General features: G+C 39.5%; 1 protein-coding gene and 1 long non-coding RNA gene across 2 annotated transcripts in view; one reads left to right on the forward strand and one right to left on the reverse strand.

Moving 5' to 3' along the window:
* The window catches only part of SCAF11 (SR-related CTD associated factor 11), a 46,022-nt gene extending 22,562 nt beyond the window's left edge, over positions 1–23,460 (reverse strand). The window contains exons 1-3 of the mRNA XM_062612621.1: positions 23,447–23,460; positions 7,122–7,200; positions 6,129–6,283 (exon numbers count right to left, since the gene is read on the reverse strand). Of these exons, the coding sequence (XP_062468605.1) occupies positions 6,129–6,283; positions 7,122–7,182 (216 nt within the window). The 5' untranslated portion in view covers positions 7,183–7,200; positions 23,447–23,460. The remainder of the gene's footprint in view (positions 1–6,128; positions 6,284–7,121; positions 7,201–23,446) is intronic.
* A 293-nt stretch (positions 23,461–23,753) lies between these two features.
* On the forward strand, positions 23,754–26,819 carry LOC134160499 (uncharacterized). Its single transcript, XR_009963569.1, has 2 exons — positions 23,754–25,073; positions 25,265–26,819. It is a non-coding gene; the product is annotated as an uncharacterized LOC134160499 (long non-coding RNA).
* Positions 26,820–27,140: the final 321 nt, after the last annotated feature.

Genomic DNA, 27,140 nt, shown 5'->3' on the forward strand with positions numbered 1-27,140 from the left:
TAGCAGTGTATTGTTCAGTTGGGATATTTGATAGCATGCAATGTACTGTAACTGCTGCAACAGCTGCAAACTTCAAGGTAAATATTTGATTCTTAGACAGACCAGACTGTTAAAGGTAGGTTGAAGAAAGTTAACTTTCTTTGTAATTTTCAGTCTCATTTCAGGATTTACCTTAACAGAGAAGTACGTTTTTCCAAGAATACAACCTGTTTCTATTTTAAATTTACACATGAATATTAAGTTACGTTCCCAACTTTAGGCCACAGTAAGTTATGTTTATTCATTGCAATGAAGTGTCACAGAACACTAAGTGTTACTAGCAGCAATCCTTTAGAGAGATGGTAACCCCTGTATTTTCAGTTTTTCCAGACAAATGTTGAACAATCACAAAGTTATACATAGAAAAAGAGCAAAACATTCTGGAAGAATCAAAAGCTCCCATTCGATTCAGGTATGTTCAGAAACAGCAGATGTTTTTTCTTCTACTCGGTGGCTTTTTGTAGCCCTAGCATTACCTGATAGTTCCCTATAAATCTCAAGAGAGATTCTAGCAGAGACAGGACAGTCCCATGTGCACTTCTAGGGCCCCCAGCACAGTACCACTGCAGCATAGCCCTGAGGAAAGCTAGATGTTACTTCATCTGTATAACTCTTTTATTTCCTTTTAAATGGAATAAAAAAAAACCCCACCCTTTCCCCTGTCCCTTTCCCAACAGCAAGACAATTTGTGCTACTAAAGGACTGCTGGTAAAAGACTTTGACTATATTTTTACAAGAAGCAATCACGAGGAGTGGTGGCCCTTTACTCATCTCTTTCCTCTGTTTTTTAAGAATATGATTCAGTAACAAAGGCGTTCAGTCTTCTTTCACCCAAGGCAAGTTAGCAATTCCTCTTTCAAGGCTTCTGTTCAAGCAGCATCAAAAATAACAGTGAATGTACACCATCGTGTTGGGGAAAAATATTTAAAACAAGAAAACAAAAAAAGCCCTTGAGATGGAATGAGTCCAAGCAACACCTATCATTTTTATTGTGCACACAAGGAAGGAAGGGTGTGGGACATGTCACAATCTTAGAAGAACCACAGCTTCATACAGTATCTTTAACACAGCTGTTAGAAAACCAGAATGTGTAGTATTTAATGTCATCATCAAAATCACTAGAAATTCATAGCTGGTAGTTTGTGACTTTCTTTGTTTCCCAATGGTGCTTTTCTTGGAGAAATACAGAATAGTGGCTCAGCATACTTCAAAATGTCTTCACTTGTGTTACTCTTCACAGAAAACTACTCATAGCTCTCATGTTAAAACTGGTAACTCTGTAGTGATTCATAATTTCACCTATCTTATGACTCCCAAAGAATTCTCTCCATAAAATACGTAAGCATTCATGAAATCTGCAACCCCTGAAAAGCTCACATCCATGAGCATGTGTGTGCTTAAAGTTTAAAAAAAAATAAAAATGTCATAGTATTTTGTTTTTAATAATCCCTTAAAAAAAAATAATCCTGCTTTAGCTCCAAAGGCATAACTTCATGTTCAATATTCCTGTAAGTACTACAGTACCACAAAACAGTGATCTGTAAACTCAAGGAATAAATGTCTCTTATTTTAACTGCATCAATTTCAAACAGCATTTGAGCAAAGGGAAGTATACAAAGGGCTGAAGCAGTTAGTTTATTCCAGCTAGGAAGTGTCAGGAAGCTATACAAATACCTGCAAGCTAACCCCAAAGCATTCGACTGATAAAATAACTTTGGCAGGTGTTCCCATCTCATCAAGTTCATGATACAAGGTTTCATAACAAACTGTAACAAGATGCAAGTATGGAATTAAAAGTTGCAGTAAATCCATTCTCCTAAGGTTTTCTTTTGTTAGTTCGTTGTTTTTCTTTTCTCCCCACAAGTAGCCCAAAATCAAGTCAGTTCTTAAACTATTGTATTGAAAAGCTGATCCAAAAAGAAGCACGATCCTACACTCTTTACTGCTTCTTTATTAGAGAACCTGTTAAATAATACCAGATTCTCGTAACTAAATTCAGGCTTAAAGGTGATATTTAGATTGTAAAAGTAATATAGGCTTTTTAGTGTACTGTTATTACTAGCTGTAAGGAAAGGTACAGGCAATTCCACCTCCAACTTTAGAGAAAAGGGAGACCATAACACTACACAGTGAGAAAAAGTATATTTAAAGTTATGCTTTAGGAAAGCACTATTTCTGACAAGAGATGCTTGGGTTGGTTGGTTGTTTTTTTTTTTTTGAAATATCATTCATGGATAGTAAAGATACAGAGTGCATAAGAACAGAGATTCTAGTCTCAACACCTAATCAACAGGCAACCTAGGTACAATTCTGAACAACTGTCCTCTCTCTACCTACATCATGCAGTTGGCTAGTCCTTCACTTCCAATACAAAACTGCCATAAAGTGTTGACAAGTTGCGTGTCACTGGCCTTCATTTGACACTGTATTATTGGAAGAACTGAAGTCAAACTCAAAAGTACTCAGACTTCTGCACTGCACTTTAACAACATTATTCATTAGCTGCTGCATGAATATACAGGATAAATCACAGAATCACAAAATTACTAAGGTTGGAAGGGACCTGTAAAGATCATCTTGTCCAACTGCCCTCAGCAGGGAAATACGCCAAGAACAACTGTATACCACAAAGACAAACAGGTCATTTGAAAAAAGGTATCTAAAGTCTACATTTTCTGACAAGTACAGGGTCTTTTTTGTGCAACAGTTCTCAGATGTGTTGTCTGTGCATGCATTACCTTGGATAAGCTTGAATAAGGTTTTTCATTGCTGTGGTGGTTTTTACGTATAGTGTTTAACATATCTGGCTCGTGAACGTAATCTTAATCCTGCCCAGTGGTCTGTATTACAGATCACTGTGGATCTTATCACCACATAAACTAATTCCTTCCTATATCCTTTAGGACAAAAGAAATCCAGTTCAGAAAGAACACACATTAAGAATTCCAGTCACCATACCAGTAACTGTTTACCCTCAGAATATACATGTGCAGTATACTCTACATAATCAATGATCCAAACCTTATACTAACACAAAAGACTATTCTAAGAACAGAACATCTGCTAGAAATGTAATGAAAAACAGCTCCTCGTGCCAACTGCTTAGATTTATTAAGTCAAGCACTGATACCACAGAGGGCCTTCCTGAACATGCCCCAATGCTTTGGAGAAGTTACAGCTGAATGTACTTCACTTTCAAATCCTCCAGATGAGGAAAAATGAATGAAGGAAACCAGGTGCAAAGACTGAGAGATATTTTAGCTGGGGAGGGTCATTGACATCTGTCTTTCATACAAGCACTGCGATAATGCAGACAACACACTGAATCTTTTCTTCAGAACTCTTCCCTCATGAACAGGAATTAATAGAAGAGCAAGGACAGAAATCTCCAGTATAGTTATTTGCACTCTGAAGAAAGGAAGTTAAAAAACCAACTGTAAAGTAGATTAAATATCTATCTCCTCTAATTTAAGATCAGTTTCTTTTAATAGAATACAAAATAAGTACAGTTTTCCTCTAATGCATGCAGGCAAGATACTGTTGCTGCTAAAGCAGTTTGATGAAGTGGTTCTGGCTAATTTGCTATCTGCTTGTCTTAGACCTAGTTAAGTTTCCTTCACATTAGCTTTACTCAAATGCTTTCATAACTCATGAACCAGAATACACGCACTTGTCAACTGAAATACAAAGTAGAAGCATACCAGGAAAAAAAAAACAAGCCAAAAAATTTAGGTTTGACGCAACTAGTTTTAAGCTACTAGTCGGACTACAGACACGGTAAACACAATGTAATTACTTCCCTTTGTGTAACACAACAGTATGCATAATGACTGAAGACTCTAGGTAGGGTTTGGGTTTTTTTGTGGGTTTTGTTGTAGCTTCTCTATCCCCTCCTTTTTCTACACACAGCAATAGCCAAACTCGTTCTCTATTATGTGGGCAGAATAATGTTGGCATGTACATCTTTATGCTGAAAGCAACACTTTGCTTACACTATCGATCCTTCAGTGCTCCCACTGAAGACTGTGTCCAGTAACCTGAGCTCTAGATTTAGTGCCTTTTACTTTTTATGAGCTTCCAACACATCAGTCTCCAGCTTGAAACTCTCCATTAGTAAATTACATAATGCATTTTTTTAAAGAGCAAATAATTTTTCCACCTTCATTATTCAAAGTGCTTAAATTTGACTATTTGTCAATTATTTAGTTTTTGTTAGTTATGATCAACCAAGAACTAGCAGAGAAAGCTAAACCTTATGCAACACTTAAAAAAAGCCAAAACAAAAAAAATTTACTTACTAAATATTAATAGAGGACAAAAAATCCACAAGGCATCAGCATGCTTCAAATAGCCACATGCTTATGGTATGTTTCAATCATTCCAAGCTATAAAACCTCATATGCTTCTCACAGCTGAAGCTTCTGAACATCTGTCAGGCAGTTTCCAACATTTGGTTTTTTCTTCCCCCCCTTTATGTTTAATGAACACTACGGAGTTTCACAAGCTCAACAGGTCCAACTGTCAAGCATCCTCAGAACAGGAAGGCTGGCTGATTTTATCCATCAGATGTCACTAATGGAAAGAAACAGCAGAAGCCTTACATAGCTTTAAAAACAACCCCCCACTGATTTCATGGCATCACATCTATTTTATCTGTAAACTCTAAGAGAGCAGAAGTCTTTTATTCTATTTGGATAGTACTTTGTGGAAAAAAAATGCACCGACATGACAAGAAAAATGTTACATCATTCACTTGCCTCTTTGAAACAAGAAAATTTCCCTTCCTCACTGAGCTTAAAAGCATCTGTTAGACAATGTCAACAAATTCAAATACAGCAGCAAGCCCTTCATCTACCATACATGTGACTATTGTCTTTCAGCTGCCATTATAACAACCAGCTAAGGAAGTCAGAGTAAAATTGTGGATGAGAACTTCCTGTTCCCTTATAAATAAAAGCACTGCAATTAATCGTTTGCACAGCAGAAAATATGGCATCAGGACATTTAGTTTACTATCTAGTTTGTGAATCTAAAGCAAGTTTCATCTAATAACCTTGTTTCAATATGCTGAAGTTCACATAAAATCTTCAGAAAGAAGTGATTTATGGTACTGATAGCCTTCAGCAACAAATAACAGAAAAAAATCAAGGTTAAAAATATAATAAGTAAAAGGTAATACATGGGTATATTGTATGCATACACAGAACAATGTCAACCTAATAAAGGATATACTGAAACCAAAATCCTTATTTACTTTAAAAGGGAATTTATTGTGGAGAAACAAAGTAATGGTCTCTATTACAATAAGCAACCAGTTCAAGTGCACAGAAGCAGGACAAAAACCAGCATCTCACTTGAGCACAACCCCCTTCCAATACAGTATAAAGCAAGTCTATTTTGATGTTTTATATTGATAATTGAAAAACTTGCTGAAAAGGTAAAGATACCAAAGACTCAATGCAATGATTACAGGGCACATGTGAGGAAAAAGGGATTAAATAGAACAAGATCAAGAACTTGTTCAGCAAATCATTTGTCTTTAAGGTTCCAGAACTATCTAAAAGGTACTGACACAGATCAAGTCATAGCCATACTTAGCAACAGGCATATTTAAATTGATTTTATTAAAATTCAGAATAGTACTAAACCTTTTAGCTGAATTCTCTTTAGAGTTAGAAAACTAAGGTTTTATCAGGCTCATCTTGTAGACTAACATGAAAACGTATTAGTCCCAGCCCTAAGAGTTGACAACATGACAAACAGCATAAGGGATAGCAAAAGCAAGCTAATGACACTCCAGTATTATGACATGTACATAATACTGTCTGATCTTTCAAATGGCCAACACTAATTTTTGCTGTCCCCTAATCTCTAGAAACCATAGAAGTCAGGATGTCCAGTGAAAGAAAACAAAGTACTTCATCGCACTAAGGAGAAAGTTTCCTATGATGTATTTATAAACTGGTCACTGAAACACTTCTGTGCAAAGTCAGAACGTGTAACTTATTTTCTTAAATAAACAACAAACCAAACCTGTAGGCATTAGATTTCACTGAAAAACAAACACACACCTTGGTTCTCAGTCTTACCTCAGCCCATTTAAGAATACAAGCCATGCAGAAGGTATGACTGCAGGTTTCAGGAAAACCAATCTCTTGCTCTAGAAGGCAGTTCAGACAGATGGGGCATGTGTCACCATCATATAATAAAGTAGAACAGGAATAGCTTTCTTCATTTTCTTCACCTGGTATTGTTAACATTGACACTTAGAATTTTTGACAGTTTTTGAAACAAAGTCCTTCTAGACTTTAATCATAAGGCAATAAGATAGACTTTTCTGTATTTAAAAGCAAGTTAATCAAGTTTTCACGTCTAATGCAGTCAAGACACTGCCCAGATGTAATTAAAGGAATGTGTTTCAGGTGAAAAACACTATGCACCATTTTTCATAGACTACTGTACCAATATTTGCCATAAAACAAAGTTAGCTCTAGTGCTATTTAAATAAAGAAAGCATCACAGTGTTTCCTATTGGTCACATTGTCATTTAAACACTGTTCTCCCGCGTTCTTCCCCCTCAGACATTTGCACTCTCTCCATGAAATAAATTAGACCAGCTTATTCTATATTCATTATCTTATATACACATGGTCTACTTTTATTTCAGTTTACCAGTCTTTGAATTATTTTAATCTGAACATCTTCAAATATTTACCTAATCATGTAAATTAAATAAGAAGTGCTCCCAATTCTGTTAAAGTTAGAAACTGTTTTCAGGATATAAAAATGCAAGAACATTTCTTCAAGGAATTTTACTCTAAATTAATTATTTTTTCTGAATAACAATTGCTATCTCCATTTTTGCTCTGCTACTAGACATCAACATTTTAAAAATAGAAAAGACAAGAAAGGATTTGGGTACCCCACAGGTCAAAGAAAAATATTATGCTAAGATAGTGGTTATGCTTACATAATTTCCTTCAAAACAAGCAACATACTAATTGAGAGCAAATGTACAATCTGACCTTCACAGCTTGAACCTGAATAATGTACTTGAGTATTTTCACACACACAGATTTTACCTTCCATGCCTTCATGCTTCTGACCCTCAGTATCTTGAATACATTGCTTTCTGTTCTTCATCTTCTTTCAAAATGTAGTCTGGGAAATACAGAAATAGTTTACACAGTTATTTAGATCGCAACTTGAAATTAAAAATGACTGCTATGGATTTAAAGAGTGCTCTCCCCATTTCATCACACCTTTGTACAGTAGAGACACATGATGGAGAGTTAGCTATAGATCATTTGCAACCGGTTTACAATTTATGAGCATCATTAGTGCTGTCTAGCAACTGGTACTTCCAACTTGGAAATTGTTTTTGTTCAACAAAGACCAGCAACAGTGCTTTTATTTTTAAAGGTTAAATGCATTGCTAAGTTTCTATGCAAACCACCCCACCTAACAGCACAGTAACTAACATCTGCAAATTGCCCTTCACAAATGGTGGAAGCAACAAAATTAAACACATGAGTACCAGAAGAGTTAGCTGCTTGCACAACAAGCATCACCATAGTAGTGACAAGTGGGAAAAATGAAAGCAGCTTACATTAGCTTGCTTCTTATTTGTGTCATACAATTAGAACTATCTGCACTCAAAAAAATGCAGGGAAAGTTATATCACTGAACAAGGGACAGGTCACAGCTGCAAGTGCACTGGGGTATCATGAATGGGGAGGATTTACCTTTTAACTGTTCTGCAAAGGAGCAGTGTGAAATAACATGGATATAGAATATCTCAGGGATCCACATCATAGAGGTTGAAAGAATTCAATCTCACTAAGAAACAGCAAGGGTATGTTCTTTGCAGGCTCACGCAGAAATAAATGCGCTTGAAAAACAATGTTATCTACACCGAGGACTGAATCTGTTGCATTTCAAACTCCTGTAGTCATAGCAGAGATGGTATACAGGCACCTAAAGCTCCAATCCAACAGCCACAGAGGGACCAGCAGCTTTCTTTGGAATTATATAAAGCTTTAGAAATTATTATTTAAAAGGACAACTCAAAACTTCACAAGAGACCGAAGAAGTCATAAATTAGCAAGATCTGCTATATTAGCACTCAAACCTGAAGCAAACCAACTGAGATTTCAAACCCCTTACTCTTTAATGCCTTCACTAGTCAAGGCAGCAGGATAGAGCTGAGAACACCACAATCACACTCAACTAAACTTCCTCCTATTTCACTTACAAAATACACTAGTTTAGCACCTGGATACGCAGGAGGGGGAAGAGACGGAATCTGCATCCCAAAACTCTTCTTCTGATCAAGTCTTTATTGCTTGATCTTGGCAGCAGGAAGTGTTCTAATGATCATTTCTTTTTACTGATGAAAGAAATGATGCTGCACATGCTCATCACATAACATGGTTCTCACTTTCCTAGGCAATTCAGGGAAGCAGGACTCTGATCTGAGTCCTGAACAGACAGTTCATTAAAGAAATGGTCAAAACTGTGAAACTAATCAGAAATCTGTAGTTAGAATTCTAACTGGCTTCAATGTTCCCATTAGAACTACTTTTTAATCCCCCCACAAGGAATGTGGGAACCAAGTTAACCAAGGAGCAGGAGAAGAGAAGGAAACAAAAAGCTAGCTGTAAAGCAATTTTCCCACTACACTGCTATCCTATTTCGATACAAAATATGACTTTAAAAAAAAATATCATTAGGATAAATGCCATCAACTGTAGAGCAGTTATCAGCACTAGTATTAATGCAAACTACAATGTAGTGAATGCCATAAGTTATATGCAAGTTCTGTTAGAAGAACCACCACCAGCTATTACCCTTTGAAGGCAAGATGAAACCCAGCAAAGCCAAACGACTACTTTAAATTTTAATGCCTTAAACAAGCAAAATTGGCATCAAATTAGGACCGGTAAGACCACCCAAACCACAACTGAACTTAAAATATGACACCAAGGCCTGTTGCTTTCACTCCGATTTGCAAGAGGACTTAAGTGGCAATGGTCCCAGAAAGCTTAAATCATGCAGTGCTGTGTGGCATACATGCCTTTCTATATAAAACATAAGAATATACCTTGTGCTCCACATTCCGACAAAACCTCAGCAATGCCCTATAGAAGCAGAAAAATACAGAAGCCATGATCAAACTTCTCTGTACCCTACAACTCCCTGAGACAGTTTAAGAACAAGAATTCTGCACTCTGCATCCATCCACAGTAAAGTTTACACAGACACAATCTAGATACCAAATTGTAACTTAAGCAGTAGCTGTAGAGTTCATGCCTATTAGAACAGAGGTGTTGAGTTCGCTAAGGTAGATTACAGAAACAGAACCCATAGAATCTCTTCAGATTTGTTTTTCTCCAGAAAAAAGTAACCTTTTCTCCATTCTACTCCTTCTAGACAAAGACATCCCAGAAATTCTTGCAGTTATAGTAACTAGAAAAACAGATCTTAAAATTTTGACAGAGTATCAGTAAACCCAAGTTGTGCAGCAACTGAGAACATTTATGTGGTGTTACATCACTCTTCTCACAAACTCAGTATTTAAACAGATACCGAGTGCTGCTAATGCATTTCACAGATCACTTTGCACAGCACAACTTTTCTGTTTGACACTGCATTTTGCACAACACAGCACAGAAATATAAATATTTATAAATAAAGTAAAAGACATCATCAAAATTTACATTCTATTTAACACATTAACTTTGGAAAGACTATTTTCGCCCCTGCTTTACAAGGGGCATCACAGGCCTTGGAATACTGGAAGAGTTAACACTAAAGACTAATATTAAATTTATAAAATTAAAAACAGAGTTAGGAAAGGAGAACACAGTGGTTTAGGAGGAGTAGAAAGCACAAACCCCAGAACTCTTATTTGTCCCAAAACGTGACATAATGTTCTAGATTCTTTTGAACTTTGAGAACACTTGGAAGTATTTCTCAGACTTCATCATTCTAGCTGCATGCCACACAACTAATCTGTAGTCTTGGTTGGAGGGTGGGAAGACAGTGAAAGAAGCAAGATAATTTTTTTTGCCATTTTTCCAGTTACCAAATTGTATGCGCTCACATGAAGATCACATTATGTCCATACCCACAGCTGTGTCCAATCAGGTTAATACATATTTGAAGACTGCTAATATCCAGAGTACTTCTACCACATTCTACTGACTTGTGACCAAGACGTTTTAGTTATGACCATTTGCTGATGTGAAATACTAGAAAGTATGCAAGACCCATGCATGCAAGACGCTTGACAAGACAGCAATAAGCAGCACTACATTATGTTACTGCTGACAAAAATCAAAACCAACCCCCCCCCAACTCCATAGATAAAATACTTTCTAAGAATGTCTGAAGACAGCATAGCGTTTTGGCTGTAACGCTACTTTTCTGTGCTTGTAACTTCCTTTGTAAGAGAAAGGCCTTATTTAATTTCATATTTAAGATAAACATAAGAATAGTTTAGCACATTGAACTGAAAACAGTGAACAAGGACATTACCATAAGTACACACCACTGCCCTATCCCCTTGTTATTTCAAAGTAATTAAACATTTAAGTTTCTAGGTTATTCTTCAAAGGAAATTCCTGTTCTTGTCTTCATGCAAGGCAGATGCCAAACACATCCACCACCAAAAATTCTTAAAAAGTTAACTGTAGGATGTGGTAATACATTCACCATTGTCCATCTGAAGAACGTGGCTTCCTAATGTACTTAGGCAACTCCATAAAGCAGACTGATAAGTGCTTTTTACACACTTGATCTTCTGTATCACAAAAATGTGTGGTTTTACACACTTAATTTTTTGTATCACAAAAATACATGTGGTTTACCTACTCTATTAACATGTACTACTTCATGCAATTCATAACCTAAAAATACAGACGTATTTCAACACTAATTCACTGTGCACGCAGAAAGAAAAGACTTTCTCTGTTCAAAGTCATGTAAACGAATTTCTTACTAGACTAAAATTTATTACAGTAAAATCTTAAATTGGAATAGAAAAATCACTGGATGAAAATCTAGAGTAACCTAATTGTGAGTAAACACAGAAAATTAGTATGTGATTCCTTTCTGACTAACTCTAAAGACAAAGTCTTTATGCCCTGTAAATAAACTGCAAAAGCTAAAAGTACACTCTGCCTCTAATACAGAGGCTATCTAGGGACCCATCTACACAGAAGTACAGTTGCTCAGTCTGAAAGGGGAATGGAAATCAAGAACACATGCAGCAAGATCTCCAATAAGCAAGTGCAAAATGATTTCCAAGACTAGTACAGACTGACCTTAGGAAACATTTGTAATTAACCTTTCAATTTTTTAGATACATTTTACATCAATACTCATAATAGTGACTTACTTGTACTGTTCAATTAAAAAGATTTTATTTTAAAAAGGATTTGTGGCACTTAGTTGTGCTCTGATTTCTTTAATAATTCAAGAAACAAACAGTTTCAAATATGAAACAAGTCAGACATACAGTTTATTCGCTTAAGAAAACAACAATTTAACACCCTTTACTCCCATCAAAATGAAATATTCAGTTCTTTTGATCTGGAAAAACTTTTAATTTGTCCAAAGAGACTGAAAACTTGACTTGTTTCAAGTAACAATTCAGCGATGTTGTTTACCCTCCAATAAATAAAGGCTAAACTGAGGATCTCGAAGCCCTTATCCTGGATTTGCTCCTTTGTGTAGTAAAATCTCATGGCCCAGAACATTAGTGAGAATAGAACCAACAGGCACACTCAAAAGAGGGCTTTTAAAGAGGATCTCTACTCTCTGTATGCTCAAATTGTACCTTGCCCGCATTCCCAAATGGAATGCCACAGAACCAACAAAGGTGAAGACAAAGAAAAGAGACCAGCACCATACTTCAGGGAATAGAAAGAAAAACCTTCTTCTATAGGTGGTTTAAGCCTATTCATGTTGATCCAGTGTCTTTGAAAGAATCAGTGCTATTCAAGCAAGGAGACAACTGCTGATGTAAAGACTCCTTCCAGACCCTTTAAGGATGCAATTACCCAAGAAAGCTAATCTAATCTAACAGCTTGCTGCCACCAAAAGAAGCAGCTCTGTTTCTCACCACCAGTGATGGTGAGCAGACTCAGCTAAGAGCCACATGTCTGCCAAAGACATTGCAAGTGACAGAACGGGAGAGGGGGAGGAAAGACATAAAACGGGATTGCCCCTTTTGGCAGTGACAAGGTGCTAGAATATCTAAGACTATTGTCAAACTGCCCCCTTCAAGGACATGGCAGTACCTATATTACCTGCCAATCCATGAAAACAAGATAAAGTCACAGAAGAACTGTTAAAAGACAAATGGCTAGAACACAGCTAGAATTAGACCATTCTGGACAGTACACTGCCTTCTGCCAACCTTCTCCTTCCCTATGTAAAAATTAAAAAAACAAAGCACTGCAGTGGATATCCTGTTCAGGAATTCTTTTTCCACATTCTAGTACTTACATTGCAGATGCTGTGGCTACAGCTATACCCGTGCTAGATTCAATGCTTTCATTTCTGTGGCCACCTCAACAATAACAAACTGAATGCTCTGGATGCTCATGTCCAGACAGCACTCACAGAAGTATACAGGACAACATCATAACTGCCTCTTAAGCAAGGAAGGCATGCACAACTCAATGGAAATGTGCAAATACAGCTTGAAAAACTGCTGCTGTGGCTCAGATGCAGTGATTGTCATTCAGCAACCTGTCTGACCATCAAAGGAGACAGGAATTTCAAGCAGGAAATTAGAACCTTTCAGTGGCCACGCACACAAGGTAATCCCCTACCTGTATGAAGCTTATAATCATAAACTGGCTCAATATCTGCCACAGAGAACTTTTCACGGTTACTCAAGGGAGTAGGCAATGTTCCTCACTGAAGTTTAACAAAAGAGTAGCTACAAGACATAGGCAAAACATCAGGGCAGTAAGAAAGACGTCATTTTATAAGACCTCACATATTTGAGAATATTCTATAAACTGTGGGGGACATACCAAGTCTTTTACAGAATGTTACATGCTGAAGTGCTGCTACAGATCAGATTGGACTCTACATGTAGTCTAGCATTTAAAACACTTTCATTTACTGGTCACTATAAGAAGGTGGCCAAACAGTGTTTGCAGTATCATTTCATGTATCTGTGCCGTGACAAGTCATGATGATCCACAAGTTTCTTTAATATTCTACAATTACTAAAACTGACAAACACTTTATTCATCATAGGTTATTCAGATGTCTAAGGGTAAATGACCGTGTTCTAGCCCTGCTTAGGAAAGTCCCTGTCCAAAAAGCTTCAGTACAACACAGAACTAAACAGACAGACTACCTACCTGGGAAAAAAAAAGGGCAATGTACTTACATCACAAAACTTGCACTTTGCTGTTAATACTTCTAACAACAGCATGGTGCTGATTTAATGCTCTTAAGAGTTATCATCAAACCCAAAAGAAACACAAAACATACCAGATTTACCCATATGAAAAACTGAAGATAGTAACAAAGTATCATCAACAGGTACCTACTAAGGAACTTTCCATCTCTCTCTGTACTGGGAAACACGCATGGCACAAGCACCTCAGAATCTCAGTCATGCAGCTGGCCACCGATCTACCAGGCTTCACATTCCTCTCCTTCCTAAAGTAGCTGGGTTTTAGCTAGTAATAAAGAAAAATAAGGATGTAGATTACAGAAGAACCATTAGCACTGGGAAAACAAGCAGTAACAAAACAACAAACTCAAAAAACTTGTGGTAAAAGCCAACTGATAGTAAAGCTATCACAGTCTTCAGTGAAATTCCAAATCCCATCCCAAGAAACCATCCAAAACAGTGAGCCATTTTATCACTCTTAAGTAGTAGATAACTAAAGACAACACAAGGCAACAAGATTTGTGAAACATTGTTGCATCACCCCTCCTCCCCACAAACATGACACCCATGCCAGGGTTGATTTGCTGGTCAGAAGCAGGAGCATCCACGTAACTAGTGAGATGATGCACATAAAGACTGATACTTCTGCAAGACAGAAGAGGTATGTTTGACCAGAACAGTTAAAGCATCAAAGGGATATTAATTCTCTTGGTCACAAACACACTGAAGAAAGTTTCCCTGTACATATCAGTTCTCACCACTCTATCACACAAGGCTGAGTCCCATTTTAGAATCATAGAATCGTTGGGGGTAGAAAGGACCTTAAGATCATCTAGTTCCAACCCCCCTGCCGTGAGCAGGGACACCTCACGCTAAATCATATCACCCAAGGCCTCATCCAACCTGGCCTTGAGCACTGCCAGGGATGGAGCATTCACAACCTCCCTGGGCAACCCATTCCAGTGCCTCACCACCCTAACAGGAAAGAATTTCCTCCTTATATCCAATCTAAACTTCCCCTGTTTAAGTTTTAACCCATTACCCCTTGTCCTATCTCTACAGTCCCTAATGAAGAGTCCCTCCACAGCATCACTATAGGCCCCCTCCAGATACTGGAAGGCTGCTAGGAGGGCTCCACGCAGCCTTCTCTTCTCCAGGCTGAACAGCCCCAACTTTCTCAGCCTGTCTTCATACAGGAGGTGCTCCAGTCCCCTCATCATCCTCGTGGCCCTCCTCTGGACTTGTTCCAACACAATACTCCAGGTGAGGTCTCACAAGAGCAGAGGAGAGGGGCAGGATCACCTCCTTTGACCTGCTGGTCACGCTCCTTTTGATGCAGCCCAGGATACGGTTGGCTTTCTGGGCTGCAAGCGCACACTGCCAGCTCATGTTCATTTTCTCACTGTCCAACACCCCCAAGTCCTTTTCCGCAGGGCTGCTCTGAGTCTTTTCTCTGCCCAACCTGTAGCTGTGCCTGGGATTGCTCCAACCCAGGTGTAGAACCTTGCACTTGGCATGGTTAAGCTTCATGAGGTTGGCATCAGCCCACCTCACAAGTGTGTCAAGGTCTCATTTTCTGAGAAAGCTCAGGAAGAAGTGAAAGAACGCTGATTAGAAGCTTGCACAGCAGTTAGCACCTCTCAGACATGACAGATTTGAGTTTGGTGCTAAACTAGTTACCTTACTGGCACTGATGAGTAACCATCTACAGAAGGCAAATTTAATTTTCATCTTTCTGCACTACCAACCACAAAATACTTTGTTCCACTAGAATACATCTATCCTAAAAGTTCTGAATGCCTCTGAACTCATTTTAAGGGCTCATACCCAGTAAGCAGGAAGGAGAAACTGTACTTCAGCAGGTTCCTCCAAAGTCAATCAAAATCAATTACCCCTCCAGCGTTTCCAGCATCCACCAGCAGCTGTGAGGTTACTCACCAGACCACATGACATTACAGGCCAAAGTTTAGTGAAATGACAGCTCTATACTGTCAGAAAGTTCAGGGTGACCATTGACAACCAAGATGGCCCACTGCTTAGGCAAATTCAGTTGGCAGACTGAGAACTAGATGAAGTTAAACTTAACTAGTCAGCACAGAAGAAGTTAAAAAAGCACTTTGGGGAGTTAGCTGTCACAGTGCAGTCTCATTTAATTCAAAGTCCTGCGCTGATCAATCTAACCTGCAATTTAAAGCTATGTGTGCATCCCTCCTGGCTCTTTAGGGACATCACTCAAGTTTGGAGAAAACCCTGATCCACTCTGCCAGAGGACAAACTAGGTTACTCAAGCCTCTGTCAGCTCTTGACAATGCAAAGGCAGCAATGCCAAAGCTGTGCAGTTTTCCTGAACACTGAACTAAGGCAATTTTGCATAGTAGCCACTCCTAACACTGCGTTCCAAAGATATTCTGTATTACACAAGATAATGACAGACCTAATCTTTACAGAAGTGCAGGGCTGGGTCCATGATAACCCTAAGAAGAAACACTTCATTGGAACCATGGTTAATTCCCCCCCGAAAAAAACAGCTTCATTTATACAGAAGACAGGATAAATAGAACCTTCTAAAGACTGATATAAGATGATGAAATGTACATTTACAGAAATTAAAAGACCACAGTATTTTGCTTTCCAAACCAGTACTTGCAAAAGAAGGTAATATTCACTGCTGTTTCATGTGTGTATGTGTACAATAGGACTCCCAACAGAAGGAACATTATAGCACAAACACCACCGTAGGGTTGACATACGTGTATGCCAGGGGCTAAGTCACGTTGTTTCATATACTGATTGATAATACACTGAAGTACTGTAATGATTAACATAATACAAAGAAATATGAAAAACTGTGCACATATAATTTATAACATTCTCTCACAAAATGCACAATTCAACACTTAAGTGTTTAAGTAATCTGACTAAACTGGATGAAACTAAGATTTAGAAATAACAGGAACTAATTAGGGATTAGGTACTACTGTCATGGTGCACATAGTCCAAGCAACTAAATCAAATCAACATAAACTCCTGACCTTGTCTTCCGCTGCTGAGGGTCGTTAGTCACATGCATGCTTTTGCAGCTGGAAGGGATAGAATTACATACCAAAGTCAGCAAAAATGGGTCAGCCATTTCCAAGAACTGCTTAAAAAAAAAAAAAAAAAGAGTACTTTTTCCAGCCACTTGGAAGCACTGGTGTCTTCATGCTTTCCACCAAAGAGCAGATATTTGGCAGTGCGTCACCAAGATCAAGAACATGCTTTCCACACTAGCAACCATTCCAAATCTAGCCATGTCACAGATCTGGGAAAACCAAGTTTGCATTTACTCGAGACATTGTTACTAGTCATTGCATTTATTTTCCCATAAACAGAATCTGTGCTGAGTATACACTAATAATTTCAAGTTCCTATCCCATTGCTACACTGCACATGCAACATTCCCACAAGATGAATGAGCATACTTCAGCCAGTGCTATGGCAACACAGCAGGACTTGGTGCAATCACTTCTCTGATGCTAAAGAAACTAGGAAGACCATCTTTATTTTTCTTAATACCATCCTAAACACACCCAAATAACTGGATTTAAACACCAGGGATGCACGAGCTGAACCAAAAGACCTCGCAAAGACAGCACTGGAAAACCTCCTTCTTTTTAACAGTGGGAGGCAAAAGACAACTCAAATGAAAAGCTCAGGGGCAGTAGCAATAGCAAGAAGCACATTTAATATACAAAAAATTAACTGGGCAACAAAACCAGAGAAGTAGGTGATTACAAAACTATATTGTGCCAAAGAAGAGAGGTGAATCCAGATAAGGAAGACATAGCATTCTATTGTCCCATTACAGACTGGCCTTATTTTTTCTTTCACCCAAATCATGGTGGTTTTATTTCTCAGCTTCCAAATGCCAAACCCCTGCAAACTGAAGGGCATACCTCTAACAAAATTTAAGCAATGTACAAGCTTCCCTGTAATTTTATGGATTTACTGAAATGGAAAAAATGCACAACAAAAAACTGCATAGAATCATACACACATATTTGATAAAAATATACTGAATTTGAGTCTTCTGTTAAAAGCATGCTGTTCTTTCATTCTAAGCATCAAAGCAAGAGTTTAGTAACAGAACATATTTTGATATTAAAAGTTTTCATAAAAAGTAGTTTCAGCTTACATGTGAAATATACAGATGCTGATTCAAAAACAAACAAAGAGAAAGTTACACAGCCATTTAAAAATACACTTTGTCTCTCAGAGGCATATTTTTTTAGAAAAAGCACTAGATGAAGCACTAGATGTCAAAAACATGGTCCTAAAGCTTCTTTTGACTTTGAATAACAGTATTTTATAAGCTCAGGTCAAAACCCTACACCAACCTCCCACAATCTCCAACAAAAAGAAATGCTTTACTTTTGGAAAATGGTGGAAAAAAATAGATTTTATGAAGGATTTATGACAACTGAAATAATTTTAAGTGCAACTGTACTTTGCACAAGATCTCCAACTGTATTTGTAGAGTAACAATGCATTATATATCATTCCAAAAGCAGTAGATAGATGGGGATTAAGCAGTTTCAATTACTGTTGATCTTGCTTTCACAGCACTTACTCGGCTATCATTTTCACAATAGCTAAAATAAAGCTAGAAAAACATAGCCAGGAATGGAAGACAGGTATGTGAGAAAAGGTTTTCTAAACACCAACAGCAACTCACAAAAGGTAACAGAAACTATCAACCATGTAAGAGAGAAAACCCAAATCTGAGCTTGAAAATAGAACCTGAACTGCATCACCTTTCCTTTCAACTTGTGAAGAGTCTACTAATAGAGAAACAATCTGATCACCATTTTGGGTTGCTTTTACTACACAGATGGCATCAAGAAATTACCTATTAAAAAATGGTACTTTACTGTGAATCCTTAAGTAACCAACCTAGGTTTTGTTGTAGTTGATTATTCTATCTCATTGCAAAGCTTCAAAAAGAACTTAAGCTTCCTGCATCAGCAATACTAGACTCTCCTGACAGTGATGAACCCCATTCTCATTCAGATTTTCTTCCCAGAATAACCACAACACAACCACTGATCCCAACTGACTTATCCAAGACTTCTATAAGATGCCTTTCCTGTTTGGGCTGATGAAACCACATCATAAAAACCAAAGTTGCATAGGTTTAGAGAGAAGAATATACTTTACCTTCATTGTCATAGGTAATTTTATTTGATAAGATCTCTAAAACAAAACTCCAATGAGTTCAAGGTAGTCCTTACAAACTACTTTTCTCCAACTGTTTCATAAGACTTCCAGTTACTTTCCATTACACCTATATATCCACAGGGGTCACTACATTTCACATCACAAGTAATAAAGCAAGTATGTTTAAAAAAAACAAAGCTGTGTACAAGTGCTTATTCAGTGGTTGTACAGAAAGCAGAGAAGAATTTTGTAGTTCCTCCATGCCCAGAATTGCTGAAGCCCAAATAAGACTGCTCATCTACCTTCAGATGGTACCTTAAACCTCAAGTTTTGAATATCAGTACAGCTCAGTTTGTTGTAAGGGTCTCCATCTCTCCTGTGGCGCACCAAGAAAGGTAGAAGTCTTCATGCTGCAGTTCTGGCCTGTGTTGCTATCTAAAGTAATGGAGATACATGAAGATTTGTCAGACACTGATCCCACAGAATTTTACATTCTTATTACTGCTGGCAGTCTAACAAAAGCCAGGTGGTAAGCAAAAAGACAACACGCATTAACTCACTTGACGTTTCCAAGTAATTTCGTACTACCTTGGAAAAATTCCAAACATCATTAAATGCCTCACTTGGGTTTACTCACAGATAGTACCTTTGAAGGCAGATCACAGTTAAGCAGTACTTACAGACCAAATAACACTGGAACAAAGATTGCATTTTAATGGGAGTTCACTAATCCTTAAATAAAAACTGCATTAAGACAAACATTACTATTAGTGTCTGTTACGAAAGTAATCAGATACTGCAATTTACCACAGTATTAGGCTTTAGAAAACAGCTTCTGGAAGACACATTTCTTGGTCTTCCCAATTCTCTCTAAACATGAATAAGTACCTTTCAATATTTATACGCAAAAATCTCAGAAAGTTAAGAAATACCACTGACCACAGAAACATAAAATTAGAATGTCACTTTTTCATGTTTGCTGAACGTGGAGTTCATGGAGCATTCTATGAGTGCTCCCAAGTTAAAATTCAAGCTTTATGTTCTCATGGGGAAAGAAAAAAAAAGTATACTACCATTCATCACAATAATCTGTAAGACAGTATTACCTGATAATAAAAAATGAATGGGAGAAAATACTCATTTTAGCACAACATACACAAAGGCACAGATGCTTACAGATAACTAATATGTTACCTGAATAAATGCATTCTACATTAAGATAATTTTAATCTTACCTACTTACACATAATTAAATGCAGTATTTTGATCATCCTTTGTCAAGGCAGTTACTTTCCCCAGCCTAGGAGTGACAACTCCTACATTTGGTAAAATTTAATTTCTTTCTCCATCTAAGTCTTGAGGAAAACTATCTGATGTAGAAAACCTGAATGTTTTTAAAAGTGTAAGGCAATTTCCTTGGCACTTTTACATAAAAACAAAACCAAAATCCAACTCCTGACAGAAAAACTACTTGTTGAATCTGGTATGGGCCACTAAAATACTTAATTATGCACATTCAACTGTTGATCATCCTGCCAATATTGTGCCTTTGACGTTTCAACAGACCAACATGCAGAGGTGATGGATAACTGTTCAGGACAGCAGAGCTGCAGCTTCAGGGAACAGAAAGGCAGCCGTGCATTCACCTTCCATCTTCCAGTGGCTGCGGTCCTCCATTTCTTATTTTACAACTGCAGCTAACTTCCTACACAAGAGAATCGCCTACTACTCAAGTAGTTCAAGGGGACCAAAATTAAGCAACTTCCAAACCCAAATCAGAGATGTTCACAGCTTTCTGCATGTAAAGTGTGTGCATATCCTCAACTTCTGGGTACAAAAAGATGAAAAACAAGTAGGAGAAAGAAGACACAATGCCACTGCACTCATATCCTCTCAGATAAAGGATGCTAACCTCCAAGGCAAGGTGGACTAGTACATACAGATGAAACAAAACATGCTCACACTCCTGAAAAGCCATGAAGGAGGAGTGCTCTAAAGAATATGCACATTAGAGCCCCCCGGTATTCACGACTACAGAAGAAAGATTAGAGTATCAATCTACTTAACATTTTTATCTCCGACTTTGGGGTGGGGTGGGGGGAGGCAAAACTTTGGGCAATGCTGAGACTTATAAAACCTTAATCTTAAAATGGTTTAGCAGATTAGCTGTAACCATTTCAGAACTCATTCAGACAACTTGATACAATGGCTGACCACAACTAATAATCAGTTCAGCTATGAACAGGAACTGGACTGCATGGTTTTGTTACTATTAACTGAAAGAACATTTTTTCTCCCTCACCTTGGACTGCTCAGAAAATCCCAGCAGTGAACTGTCAGAAGGCCAGGCTTCAAGAATTATAGTGCAGGTATGGCAAGTCAGTCCATCAGACTTTTTCCAGCAGCGGTGTCTGTCCCCTCCCCCCCAATATAATGTATGTTTAAATATAGCATTAATTGAAATAAATTTACCCTTTAATTACTAAATAAAGCCAACTTTAATAACTTCCAGTTTTGCACAGTGGAAAACTGAGAAGATGCTACAAAGAATCCCTGTAACAGGAAAACAACAACAAATGTTTGTAACAGAACCATCACATATCATGAGCAGAACCATCTACAAGTTTTAGAAAACCAGAAGGTAGAAGTCATGCATCAACTGCATCAAACTACAGTAACTTGAGAGAACAAAGAAACTATTATCTGGATGTTTCAAAAGCAATAGCTGAATAACTGGAAAATAAGACAAACTTACATCTCCTTGTGAAATCAAACTCAACAACCTTCACACTGTGTTCAAGCACTACAGGTTTCAAGAAAATCACCAAATTCCTGGAGAAGTATTCCCAAATGTAAAGGTGATATGGCTAACGAGATAAACTAGCAAACCCATAAACCTGCTTTAGTAGAAGGCCTGAAAAAACATTCTCTTTCAAGACTACTCGGAAGAGATTTCCACCCCACTCCCCCCGCCCCCCCAGACCACAAACCAGTTGTCTGTTCTGCTAATTTACAAGCAGACTTTAAGGGAAGTGGAACGTGAAAGCAAATTGATGGATTTCTTCATTTGGGCCACTCTGGAAATTGACGCATCAACAAATGTAAACCGCTGAAAGGAAAGCTGCAAAAGATTTAACATTGTGACTAAGAGCCTAAATAGCCCCTCCCCCACCTATATCTCATCCAAGGAAAACACAACAAACATTATCTTCCTAGAAATTCTAAATGAAACATGTAATACAGCTTTTCGTGTAAAACACAGACATGGATTACCACATATAATCAACCAAATAATAGCTATTTTTCTGTCATGCTGTCATTTCTCTTAAGAAGCCTAGTATTTATGCTAAGATTGAACGAATCCATTATAAAAGTGTTTAAAGACTTCAGCCATCCTCCTTCTTCCATGTGCGAGTGCCTGAATACCCACGCAGAGATACACCCAAGTTAGATTATGCTTCACTTAAAACTATTATTCACTGAAAGAAAATGAAAAGCCCCAACGCATTAGTGATATGCAAACATAACATCAGACACTAAACTAGCTAGAGCTCCCTTAAAGGTTATTGAAGCTATAAAATGACAATCTTAAAATAGCTGTTCAATAATCAGGGGCATTCCGTTATATAATTAATTAGTTGTGAACAGCTTTCACCATCTCTTAGCATTTTAAATAAACGATTCTTTGCCAGCAGTACCTAGTTACTGATAAACAAACAGTAGCTACTTGGCCTCTTTTGTAATGTCATTCTTCCTGAAAGTTTATAATTAATTAGCAGTCTAAAACAAAAGCACAGTGAGAGGAAGGGGACCATTTCTAGTCCTACCAAAACTGTTTTGAAGTTTTAAACGTGGAGACAGCTTCTCAAAGATAAGTTACATTTGAGGCTCAGGCTAACTTTAATACTCACCAAAGGGAAAAAAAATAACTAGGACACAATGTACTCTACACCACAAGCAGGGCTGGAGCCTCACTGGCTTGATAACCGCACCACATCCGCGCTCCAGCTCTGTGCTACTTGACTGCTGTTTAAATCAGTCGCGATGCCACAACAGCTTAAGCACAGCCTCTCCATACAACTTCCTCCACAACTGCGAAGTCTCCGCTAACTCCTGCTCCTCGCAGCCGCCGCTGCCGGTATCTGCAACCCCGGGAAGCTGCGGGACAGCACTGCCGCCCCGGGCCGGGATCTTTGTTCAGGCCAGCGCCGCGGCGGGAAGGTCCCTGCGGCCACCCCGCTCACGGACCACCGGGCAGGCAGGGCTGCCGGTCATCGCGCCCCGATAACAGCCGTCAACGCGGAGGGAGCCGGTGGCCTCCGGGGCACAGCGGCTCGCCCGGGCCGCCCCCTTTGTTTACCCTCCCGCCTCGGGAAACGAGGCGGGCGGGAGCCGGCCCCCCCCCCGCGCCCGCAGCGGCTTGTCACAGCGGCCGAGAGACGGTACCGGGCCGGGTCACCCACCCGGTCGGCGCCACGAGGCAGGCAGCGAGAGGAGGGGACAGGACGGAGGGAAGCTCGAGACCGGCAGCAAACCCCGCCCTCTGCCCGGCGGGAGGAAGGGGGCACTCGAGCCAGGCGGGCTGCCACCAGAGGCGAAGGCCCCGGCCGGAGCGGGACGGCAGCACCGCCCGCACCCCTCCCCTCCCCTTTCCTCCCCTCCCTCCGTCCGTCCGTCCGGCCCGGCGGCACTCTGCCCCGGCCCGCTGCCGGGGAATGGCCCCAAGCACTTTCAACCGCCACACAGAGACCGTCGAGAGAGGCGCCCGCCCTGGCCCTCGGCGTTCACCTGGCGCCGCGGCGCCGTGGGGCCGGATGCCTCCACAGGGGTGCCGGTGCGGTCCCCGTGTGTTTGCGGTCGGGCACCGGAACCGGCGCTGTGAGGGGATGGCGGCGGCGCGGATCCCGCTGTGCGCTCGGGAGGGCCTGAGGTGGGGTCAGTGGTGGAAGTAGCGAGGTTTAGTTCTAATCTGTTCGTGCTGCCAGCGTTTGTAGAGCAGTTTCACATAGGGTCATACATCCTGGTAATAGCGAACAGAAAGTTGTTCAATGCGGCAGCAGCTATTGCACACCAGCCCTGTTTATACAACCCGGGCTGTGCGAGTGTGCCCATAGCTCCTGCACACGGTCTCGGAAGCAGTGGGGCGCTGTGGGGAGCGCCAAACCCTAAGTTGAACCCCCCAGGGCAACGCATCTGCAGTAGCAACAACCCACAGGGAAGGGGAAGCAGCTCCCCCAGGTACGCAGGCTTGGTTGAGCGTCTCTTCGCGGCCGGAATGAGGTTGTTGCAGCCTGAGTGAAGCACAGTGTGTATCAATGTCAGACAAGAATGACGACATCTTATTAGTTGCCATGATTACTGGTGAAGTATTAATTTAGGATTAACTCGGAAGAACTTGAATTAACTAAGCAGCCTGTGGGGACAGCGTGTAAAAGAGTCACAGGAAGAAAGGAAAAGACTGGATTCATTAGCAGACTGCAGGGAAATGTATTAAGAAGCAAGACTGTAGCCATAGATTGGAAAGCACACACTTATGGATGGAGATGAAATGTTTGTGGTAAATCTGACTTTAAGTTATTAAGCTTAATGATCTCTCCAAATCTTCAATGAGATCATCTAAAGAAAGGGGTTTGAAGGTTGGGATTAAAGAAAGCCCTGTTATAAAGATGACTCAGTGCTGTGTTTTGAACAGACCGAAATCTGGAATGACCCTAGCACAATACACTGAAGCAATTAAGAAGGGGGAACAGTAGTAGGAAACCAGCTGTGTGTTTGACTAGCCAGCCACAGAGTTAAGGTTTTGTTGCAAAGAGGCCATACTATACAGAGCTGCTGTATGTATTACTTGTTACTGTTGAGTCTTTTAATTAAAATGATTACTGAGTCACTTGGGACTCACAGACGCAGAGAAAGCCTTGGTATTCACTGCTTCTATCACAAGTCGTGAAGACATTGCTGTCATATACTGCACAGATCATTTTGCACAGAAGAGCCAGGCAAGCTGAAGAGAGGTGTCTGTGAGAGAGAGGAATGCAAAGAGAAACACTCATCACTTCTGAGGTGCTGTCTGTGCTTTTGTTTTATCCTCTCATGGTGTATCTGATGTCCATTCCAGCTCTGGCTCTTATAGCTACTCACACAACTTCAAGATACAGAATAATAGAGGAAAGGCTTTGGCCTTTTCTTATCTACCTTTTGGACTGACTGGGCACGTACTGTACGCTGTTTATGATGGAAAGAATAATCAGGAACCTTACAGTTGTCAGCTCTGGCAAATATGTCTTGAGTTTTACTATGTGCACATGAAATTCCAGCCCACAGAGGTTTCCAGCTGAGGCTAATGCTGTCCGGTTGGATAACTGCTTCCAGAACCAGCCCATCAAGGATGAGCGGTCCATCAGTTCTGTCAAAGGAGGTGTGTCAGTACGAGGTGTAGATCTGTGCCTGGTGAAAGGGGGAGCAAGAAGTTCAGGCTTTGTTAAGGGATATAGAAATAGGGGGTTATGAACTCTGATCTTTTACTAACCTCTGCAAACACTATGATATAGGCACATTCATGAATTTATCAGGCTCCACTCATACACATACCTGTTGGTGTTTTGTCAGAAATCAAGAAGGGTTTGGCCTGAAGGGGTAGATGAAATGTCACTGGGATCTGAGGTGAAGATGGCAGGAAAGGAGGTATTTGACATATGCTTGTTTGAGCAATGAATGATTCATCTGTTGGATTCTGAGCTTAGAATACTAGAAGCGTAGAATCAGCTACACTGGAAAAGACCTTTAAAATCATGAAGGCCAACTCTTACCCCAGGACTGCCAAGTCCACCAGTGAACTATGTCACTGAGGGCATTTACATGGTTTTTGAACACTTCCGAGGGCAGTGATTCCACCACTTCCCTGGGCAGCCTGTTCCAATGCCTGATCACTCAGTGAAGAATTTTTTCCTAATATCCAGGCTAAGCCTCCCCTGACACAGCTTGTGGATGTGGATTGAGCTTGACTGGCTCTTGGATTCTGAGCTTTGAAGAATATAGCTATATTCAAACAACATAAGAAAAGTCTGAAGTGGACTCAGAGTTTATTCAGAGCTCATTCACCTGCTCTGCCATCGTGGATGCTCAGTCATGCATATGTTACTCCTTCATTCAGTCTGTTCATCAAGATCTCTGGTGGTGGACTCTGTTCCAAAGCCTCCTCAAGCAGGGTCTTTCTCTGATTTAAAGTATATACTTCTGGAAAGTTGTTTTGATCCATAAGCAGGATCCTTCCTTCTGCATCAAAAGCCAGTACACTTGGTCCTATCCACCATGAGCACCAGGATCAGACTGTCCCCTTAACACAGACTGCTTTTGATTTTTAAAATTCCATCTTGATCTCCTTCCTAGGTTAAACAGCATTGAAAGGCCTGCTAAAATCAAATACACAACAAATGCTGTCTGCCTCTCCAAGGGGCCTGTTACTCTGCTGTAAAAGGAAATTACATTGGTTTGGCATCAGTTTTGTTCCTGAAAAATCAGTGGTGTTCCTTATCTTCTTCTTCTTGCCTTTGAAGTCTTACAAATCAGTTGCTTGATTTTTATTTTTTTTCCTGATTTTTTTGGGGGGATCTTCCTTCTCTCCCTTTTTCCAGCAATGAATTTTGATTATCGCTTTAATTTCAGATTAAAGACGTTAGCTTCTTTTGATAACTATGAAAAAGTAAAAATAAATTAAGTGGAAAACCCCTGGGTGGATTAGCTAGTTGCTCTAATAAAGTAGTGTCCTCAAATCTCTGTCTTTGGTACTTGCATTCTCATTGCTTTAAAGGAATTCTGAAGTTCTGCCATATGTATGTCTACCGTCTAAGTAGGTTGTGTGTTTTGTGTATCAAGATGCCTCAGATAGTTGGCTGCACTGAACACATTATTTCCATGTTAGAGCTTTTAATTCAGCTCTGGTTTAAAAAAAAAAGATGTTTGAGGTATTTATTTTTTGCATGCATGGGTTCATTGTTTGGAAGCAGCATGATGTTCTATAAATATAAGTGGGATGAGTTAACACACACTGATGAGGAATTGAAGACTTTTGCTTTTTTTTGTTGTTTGGTTGGTTGGGTTTTTTCCTTGTATTTGTTTAATAAAAGCTAGGGTCCATTTTGGAAACAAAGTTATCAAACCTCTGCTTCGGTTGGTTTTTTTGGCCTTCTAAGTCATTAGGTTAATCAGCTATAATCAGTTCTACTATTGGTGTTTGAACCAGCCATGTTTACCATTTAGTAACTAATACAACCCCCCCTGTTGGCTTAATCTTTGGCAAAACTTAGCTTCAAAAGAATCCAATGGGTGGGATCAGATGAGATAAAATTTGGCAGCACACGTTTCAGGTTCACTGTATTTCCATATCCAGGAACCATGTGTCAGTTCCTGAGAGTTTCCTGTTCAGCTAAAGCATGTTCTGGCTCTGAAGCTGACGATCTTGGATGGACAAAATGCTAGGAAATCA

Source organism: Pezoporus occidentalis, unplaced genomic scaffold, assembly GCF_034315485.1.
Source record: "Pezoporus occidentalis ecotype Australia unplaced genomic scaffold, CSIRO_AGI_Poc_V1 ctg100, whole genome shotgun sequence".
In the NCBI taxonomy this organism is placed as follows: domain Eukaryota; kingdom Metazoa; phylum Chordata; class Aves; order Psittaciformes; family Psittacidae; genus Pezoporus; species Pezoporus occidentalis.